Source organism: Cardiocondyla obscurior, linkage group LG26, assembly GCF_019399895.1.
Source record: "Cardiocondyla obscurior isolate alpha-2009 linkage group LG26, Cobs3.1, whole genome shotgun sequence".
Taxonomy (NCBI): domain Eukaryota; kingdom Metazoa; phylum Arthropoda; class Insecta; order Hymenoptera; family Formicidae; genus Cardiocondyla; species Cardiocondyla obscurior.
This window is the reverse complement of record NC_091889.1, coordinates 386,476-394,752: the sequence shown is the minus strand read 5'-3', so window position 1 is coordinate 394,752 and position 8,277 is coordinate 386,476. Positions and strand designations below refer to the sequence as shown.

General features: G+C 34.9%; 2 protein-coding genes across 3 annotated transcripts; one reads left to right on the top strand and one right to left on the bottom strand.

Annotated features, from left to right (window-relative positions):
• Positions 1-1,855: 1,855 nt before the first annotated feature.
• On the top strand, positions 1,856-5,969 carry LOC139112026 (leucine-rich repeat-containing protein 49). Of its 2 annotated transcripts, XM_070672776.1 has the most exons (7): positions 1,856-2,296; positions 2,515-2,672; positions 2,794-3,432; positions 3,550-4,871; positions 4,961-5,331; positions 5,418-5,657; positions 5,766-5,969. In XM_070672776.1, the coding sequence occupies exons 1-7, from the start codon at positions 2,267-2,269 to the stop codon at positions 5,967-5,969; spliced, it is 2,964 nt and encodes a 987-aa protein (XP_070528877.1). In that variant the 5' UTR covers positions 1,856-2,266. The 2 variants fall into 2 exon arrangements, with proteins under 2 accessions (XP_070528877.1, XP_070528878.1); XM_070672777.1 differs by lacking the exon at positions 1,856-2,296 and having other exon boundaries at positions 2,543-2,672; positions 2,823-3,432.
• Positions 5,688-8,064, bottom strand: LOC139112049 (uncharacterized). Its single transcript, XM_070672833.1, has 2 exons — positions 7,101-8,064; positions 5,688-6,973 (listed from the first exon to the last, which is right to left on the bottom strand). Exons 1-2 carry the CDS (start codon positions 7,531-7,533, stop codon positions 6,687-6,689), a joined length of 720 nt encoding a protein of 239 aa, XP_070528934.1. The 5' UTR covers positions 7,534-8,064; the 3' UTR covers positions 5,688-6,686.
• Positions 8,065-8,277: the final 213 nt, after the last annotated feature.

The window sequence follows — 8,277 nt, the reverse complement described above, 5'->3', positions numbered from 1 at the left end:
TACGCGCCGACCAATCACAGCGTTTCACTAGATACAGGTACACGATGATGAGCCGCTCATCGTGTACCTGTATCTAGTGAAACGCTGTGATTGGTCGGCGCGTAGATTCCCTAGCGCGCCGACCAATCACAGCGCTCCATCGATCGTCTGATAGCGAGTTGGTAACAGACTATGTGACTCGAGCTGCTGCGTACTACTAGAGGTCATGGCGAGCACGCGGTCCGAGTTCGAAACGAAAATGTCGAGGCATCCGTGCGTCGTAGCCGGTTTCTCGTGTCGAATTCGAGAATTTGAGACGATCAGGAATGTCGTAGACTATCTCGCGAGTGTCGTGGACTATCTCGCGAGTGTTGTGGACTATCTCGGAAGTATCGTGGACTCACTCGCATCCGCCATCGTCAGAACGTGAGATCCGCACCTCGCACGCGTCTTCTCCGTCGCGGCTGAGACTCTCAACGTGTTTCGAGTGATTGATTTAAAGAACTTGAGAAAGACAGTGCGGGATTTAAAGAACTTGCGAAAGACAGTGCGGGATTTAAAGAACTTGAGAAAGACAGTGCGGGATTGAAAGAACTTGCGAAAGACAGTACGGGATTTAAAGAACTTGAGAAAGACAGTGCGGGATTTAAAGAACTTGAGAAAGACAGTGCGGGATTGAAAGAACTTGAGAAAGACAGTGCGGGATTGAAAAAACTTGAGAAAGACAGTCCGGGATTTAAAGAACTTGAGAAAGACAGTGCGGGGAACGTTTCATATCGCGGCCGTGTTTCGTTCGCCGCTTGGTGCAAGCGCAAGGATCAACCTGACATCCCGAGGACATCCCGAGAACATCCTGAGAGGAGGAGGAGGCCCAGGAAGGGTATCCTGCCCCGGCGGAGCAACCCCAGGGTAAGTATAAATTTGTCTTTGGAATAAAATGCTTTGAATGTGATATCTACAAAATAATTCTTTAATTTGTGTGTTTCAGATCAAGAGAAACTCCGCTGCTTCGCATCGTTTAATGAGAACTTAAAGTGCCGTGCGCCGATATCAGTCATCATACGAACCGCAGCCGGTTCGTCGGTCGTTTCGGGAGTGCCGCTAGTTTTTCGGCGTTTTTTTTCACGATTTTCTTTTTCATTTTCGGAAGTGCGTTCGCGAGTTACTTGTGCGCGGAAGGATGGCTCGTCACGTCCCATCTGAGAGGATGAGCAGGCCCACCAGGAGGCATCAGGCATCGGCGGAGCAACTTTTAGGTAAGCATTAATTCCTCTAATAAAATCTTTATTAAAAGATTTCCTCTACTTTTTTTTTATTAATTTTTTAAACCGATATACATGTCTACATTAATATATTTCTTTTTATGTTACAGCCACCGGCAGAAATCTACAACTCCGCTGACGCTCATGCAGATCGGTAAGCCAGTAACTTGTTTTCAGGATTTTCTCTTTACAGCAGTGCCGAAAAATATCGCGCGCAAGTGATCAATAATTTTCGCGAATTTAAAATCACGGTCGCGTTCGCGAGTGACTTGTGCGCGGAAAGATGGCTCGTCACGTCCCATCTGTGAGGAGGAGCAGGCCCGGGGGGCATCGTGCATCAGCGGAGCAACTTTAAGGTGAGAAGAATAAATTCTTTTTTTGATTTGCCATTTTATTAATTTAATTTTTATATTTTTTTTTTTTTTTTTTATTAAAGGATCAAATTTAATTTTTATTTTTTTTCTATTAAAGAATTAAATAAATACGCGTAATTTTGTTTTGTTTAAACATTAACTATTTTCAGCACGTCTACATTAATGTTTAATTTTATGTTACAGGCAGAATTCCTCAACTCCGCTGAAGCATCATGAAAATTGGTAAGTCGCATAATTAATTTTTTTTGTTGCTTGTAATTAGGATCTTTTAAAAAGAACAGCGCGCTCATGATTTCTTTTAGTTAAATAAAATATTGCCGTGTCTTTTGGTGTGTTGACTCGTACTAGTGATCGTTGAAAGCGACGGTGTTGTGGCGCAGACTCGTAGCAGATTTTCTAACAGAACTAAATTTTGTTTGCAGGTATAGGTTTTCTAACCTTAAAACATTTCTTGATTATTACTTTTAGAGAGAAGCAACGATTTTTATGTCTCAAACACTCATTTTTACACAAAAAATACATCGATTAAGTGCTTTTTTGTTATCGAAATTTAAGTGGCATGCACTAAAGCGAACAACTTTCTAAGTAGAGATGTAAAACGCTGCCAAATGTTGGATACAAGATACGTAGTTTATTGTATTTGGTTATGTAATGCCATTGAGCAACGATACTTCGACGCGGGTAAGAGCTTTACTGTTTTAAAATGTAACATTTAAAAACGTCTAATTTATGAATAAACATATAACATTTCTATTTTAAAAGTAACATAAAAAAGATAACATTTTTTATTGTTGTGACCGATAGAATCCTGCAGCAATTAAAAAAAGTTATAATCTTTTTTTTTCTTTTTCTTTTCTTACAATAATATGTACCAATTTATTTGCCACTTTTTTTTATAGACGAAAAAAATATTATTTGATGCAAACAGTAAATTAACTGCTGCTCGAGGTAGTGTATCAGATGAAAGTCAATTTTTGACTATAGCAGCTGCTTTACCAATATTACCAGGTGCCCCAGTGCCTGCAAAGCTGTCAAAACGTTGTTACAATTCATTTAGGTAAATTACTTTAGAGAAAGAATAAAAGTAGAGTGCAGTTAATCAATTAATTAATTATTTTATTGGACACAAATTATTTCGAGTATTCTTATGTTGGAAATTATTGGTTTGGTATTGCTAGTTGTACTGGAACCCAATTTGAAATTGAAGATGCAGAAACTGAAGGATGTGACGTTGTTACATTACAATGGACAGGAGATACAAGAACGATTGTGGCATCAAGAACTCCTGCCGAACGAGAAAAGAACCCTGATAGAATATGCCTTGATAGGCGTGGTTTGACAACATTCCCTACAGTGATAGGAGAATACAAATTGCGATTAATGTCTCTGCAACATAATTTATTAACCAAGATTGAAAGCTCTAGCTTTTCGCAATTGACAAAGCTTGTTTTTCTTGATTTATATGATAATCAAATAGAGAAAGTATGCGATTTTGATGTTTTAGAAAATTTAAGGGTACTTTTATTAGGAAAAAATAGAATAAAAAAGATTGAAGGTTTAAAACAACTTTTGAAATTAGAAGTTTTGGATTTGCATGGAAATCAAATTCAGCAAATTACTGGATTAGATAATTTATCGTCGTTAAAAGTATTAAATTTGGCAGGGAATAATTTGAAAACTATAGGATGTAATGATTTTCATGGATTAATCTCATTAAAGGAACTGAATTTACGTCGAAATAAACTTAAAAAATTGTTAGGATTTGAAGAAACACCACAATTGCAGAAATTATATTTGAGTAACAATGATATTCAAAAGTGAGTATCTTGATATTTAATTTTATTTAATTTCTAGCAGAATTTACATTTTTTTATACAGTTATACATTTTATTACATTTAATTATACAATGTTAAAATATATTTTGGTGTTTCAGAATTGAAGACATGAGTAGTCTTGCAAAAGCCTTGCAAATTAAAGAAGTAACAATAGACGGTAATCCAGTAACTTTAAATACCGATTACATTTCTTTTCTGGTTTCATACTTGCCAAATCTGCAACTTTTATCGACAATGCAAATTAGCGAACAAATTCGAAGAACAGCAATGGCTTGGCGATTCTCTAAAGAGCAGTCAAATTCAGCGTTTCTTGATCTCAGTACACAAGTTTGTATGAACGTACGTAGAGAAGAAGTGATATCGAATGCTAAAACAAATTGGGAATTTCTTAGATCTAAAACTAAAGTCCCGCTTAACAATCCTAGTAAAACGGCGAATGATAATATAATCAACAACGTAAATACGCTTTTACGCACGCAAAACTCAAGTAAATTTAACGTTATAAATCCAAAGAGTTTAGAAAAAGTTAAAATAAAAGGCTTTGGTAGTCTTATGTCGATAAATGAAAATATGGAAGCACGGAAGATGCATATAAAAAAAAGAAGCAGCTCCAGTGACAATTTATTTAAATTAGAAGATAGATCTAAGTCATATCCTTTAGAATTTAAACTTCCACCTATATTAGGTTCAATAGTAAGTAGTTTAACAACTGATAAACTTGAAAATAGATTGTCTAAAAATAATAAAGAAAATGATCGTAAGATAAAATCGCTTAATGAACATACTGAGGATGGATCGGATAGCGAGACGGACAGCTCACAAAGTCATGAAAGTTTGAAAAGCGGTTTAAAATGTCATCTTTTTACTCCTAATATTTATGTCTCGTCCACTGAGTGTGATAAATCTGCCGCTTGTAACGAATTTACCGTAGGTGTCGTAAAAGATGTATCCTCGATTACTGCAGAAAATTCGAATGTCAAAGATGAAAATTATGCATGCAATAAAAAAACATTTGCTACGACTCAAGATTCTTTAAAATATGATGCAATAATAGATGAAAATAAAGGTTTAAATAATAAACCGTCTCAAAATACAAATTCACTCCATGGTCAAGATGGGCAAAACGATTGCCAATCAAAATCAATCGCAAGTTCTTCTGGATATTGCTCTTTAAGTTCCAAGACTAATAGCATAGACAGTTGTAAATCATTGTTAAGTGATTCTAGTGTTTCATCGATTTTTAAGAACGGTCACAAGTTTCATGAATATGACAAGGATAAAAGTAGGATTAAAAGTGCTCAAACAAAAAAGATAGTTTATTATAAAAGCAATAGAGCTGCGACAGCTAGAGCGAAATTTAGAGCTCTTGTTCCGCCAAGTCCTCCTCCTCAACAAGTACCACCTAAAGAAAGAGAACAAGGTAATCTGAGATTTACAATATTTTAAAACAATTTACTTTTACTCGTGTTTTTATTTAAAATAAATAATAACAATGAGATCACTTTTTAGGCGGAGATTATTTAATAGAAATTGTTGGCCGCTGCCTGAATATATACGGTCAAGGTGCTTTACGCTTTATAGATAGGACTTGGGATATGTCGAAAGCTCAAGACGTTAATATTGTAAAATTTAATTATGTACAATTTAACGACGTGGCGAAAATTTTGAGCAAATTAAAAAATAGATTTCCTCATGCGGAGCATTTCGTATTTAAGGAAACTAATATTAATCTTCTTGGCCAACTAAATGCCCTAGCTGAAGTACAGGGATTGACTAGTATACAGATAGACACGGGAAATCCTATTGTGTCTAAGGACTGGAAGACGTACGCTATATTTCGATTAGCTCACTGGGGCCTCGCAGTTATCAATGGCAAGGAGGTAAAATATAAAATTTGTGGAGAATTTGTAGAAACGAATTATATCATTATTGATCGTTGATGATCGAAAATTTAATATTTTTCTAGATTACAGCTGAAGATGTGGAACTTGCAAATCAAGAATATACCGGTCTTGTAGATATAGTAATGTGTTCACTGCCAGATTCTTTATTACAACCTTTGTTACAAAGACTTCATTTAGAAAAAGTGCAAAAACAAAGTGGGGAACAAGTTACTGCCAAACAATTTCTATTCAATTGCGATCCGGCACTTCGAAGTGTTGTTGCAAAGGAGGCTTTGCAATGGAGAAAGGAAAGTGTAACGCAGGTGATAAAAATAAAAACAAACGTTTAACACTTTTTACAACACAATATTTATTGCTAAATTATATGTGAAAATGCAAATGTTAACGTAATCGTTGTATTTTATTTATAGGAAGATCTTATTTGGAGACACAAAGGGAAAGTACACTTGTTAAATTTAATCAATCGTACTGTAAATGCCATACACAAGTTACAGGTTTTAGAGAAGCAATGGTCATATGTTCTATATGAAATCGTTTATAATACTTTATCTGATTTTTCTGAAATGGACGTATATATGAAACGTTGCAGTAAAACACTCGAAAACAACAAATAGTATTATATTCCGCGCCTTGGAAAATAACGTATCTGTCGAGATAATGAGTAGCGCTGATTTTTAATTTGATTATAGTATATTGCCGAATGGTACTGTTCGAGGTTGCTGCTGTTAAATATTGGAGTATTCGTAAAGGAACATACAACAGGGACAATTTTATATTGTTAATGCTTTATATATATATAATAAATTTGCTAGAATTGTGGTTTATTTATGTATACAACAATAAATTGTATATATACATTGTTAATATTTCTTCTTGAATATACAGCCAATGAAAATAAGATAATATATATTATCTTATTATGTAATATACTGAAGAATCGATTAACATTATAATTCTTACTGAATAATTAACATAATGTTTATAAAAATTTTTTTCAGCTTAATTTGTACGTTGTATTTGTATACATATATAAGATTAATTTCACATCGAAATTAACCATTTGAATACTAATAAATCTTTGTGAACAACATCTTATGGTGGCTAAATTTTCTTAAATTTTGTTAAAAATTTAGCATTATTATTTATCACATTGCCTGTTATTGCTGCAATATTATTGAAAAATACACATAACTTATACTATTGATCATTGAATTGGATTAGTTACCATTGTATTATTATGGCACCATTGACAAGGTATAGATTATTGTCTCATCAAAATTAAATAATAATACGTCTGTACTCAAACAATTAAAACACAAATAATTAAGATATCATTTTGTACCGATAATAGATTCCACACTGAAGGAAATTGGTGCTTTTTTTTCTAAGCAAGAGTTACTAGTTGCAGTAGAAGATTTTCGCAAATCTCTCTCTGAAGTAGAAATAATATTGTTCAAGTCTCCGTTTGCTATGTAAGACTGGGTTACCTCACTGAACCACGGAACCATTGTCGGATATGCGGAGTGAAAAGATTGTACCTTAACTGCGGGTTCGGCTTCTTGTTTTTGATCGCATTCCAGAGAAGATAAAGTGCTCAATAAACGTGGATGCGTTGATACTGAAATACACGAGCGACTTTTATAAGTAAATATTCGGTGCGACGTACGTGCGTACGTACGCTTGTAAGCAATTAATTTTTACGAAAAAAAGGGCTCTGAGATTGTGCGAAAAATGCAAATACTCACATGCACCAGGTAAATTATGTACGGTATTTAATCCATAGAAATCCTGTGTCACGCTAATACTCGTCTGCGTGAAGTGCAAATGATGTCTTTGAAAATTCTTGGTCCTTCTACCACATACTGGATCATCATATTTCGCTTTAACGTAGGAATACGGATTTGCAGCGTCCGCAGACATTTTATTTATCGAAGACAAAAGACTGTCACCTTGCGCCTGCTGTTGCCTACGTAAAGCAACTTGCGCAGCCATTACTCGCTGTCGTTCGACGACTAGAAGGCAACAAGGACATCGGCAGTCCTTCCACGCGCAGGATCTTTTGTGACCTTTCAAACCCGATATTACACCGTGATTTCGACATCTCGCACATTTCGGGCTTCTCAAACGTTGTTCCACGTTAGTATTTAAACGACTCGAGGTACCTCTGTCAGTTTTCATTCTGATTTTGATACTGTCTCAAAGCACATATGTATTTAATCGATCTTTTGTATCAGTCTCGATTAAACTGTTCGGTCATTAATAACGAAAGAATTACTTTCAGATTATTTAATATATGGCCGACGCTAAAAACACCTGTTCCACAGTATGCAATGGTGTATCTTGTAACATGACGGCAATGACGATGGCAATTAGAAAGCACATTTAACAACTTCGATAGACGTCCAAAAATCACTCGGATTCAAAAACTTTTTGTCTTCTTAAGTAAGTCTCATCACCAATCACTCAAATTTTCAAATAATAATTAAACTTCACGTTTATTATATGTAGATCTTCGATGAAAAATTATGTTTATTTTCACTTTGTATTTTTTTTTTTTTTCTTATTATTTTAATAAAACTTGGTCTCTCTTTATCTTTATAATATTTTTGCTCTAGTTTGTGCGTGTTGTATCCATTCAATTCTTCTTAAATACTGATTGAATGAGTTGTCCCATGAAATTATCTTCATCCAGCAAAGATATACATACTTGTAAGTATATATTTCTTGTGTCTTCTGAAGGAGGTGTTTCATCTCCTCCTACTGTGATTCAAAATGTATTTTTAGCAGGTCAACGTATTTCAATTGGCTGAAAACCCCAGGAAACTCCGCCACTCTCATCAGCTGTGAACCAATGGATCACTGGGTTTCTCCTGCTGTTCTTGTTACTACTAAACTACTCTATGAAAGAAAAATCCTTCGTTA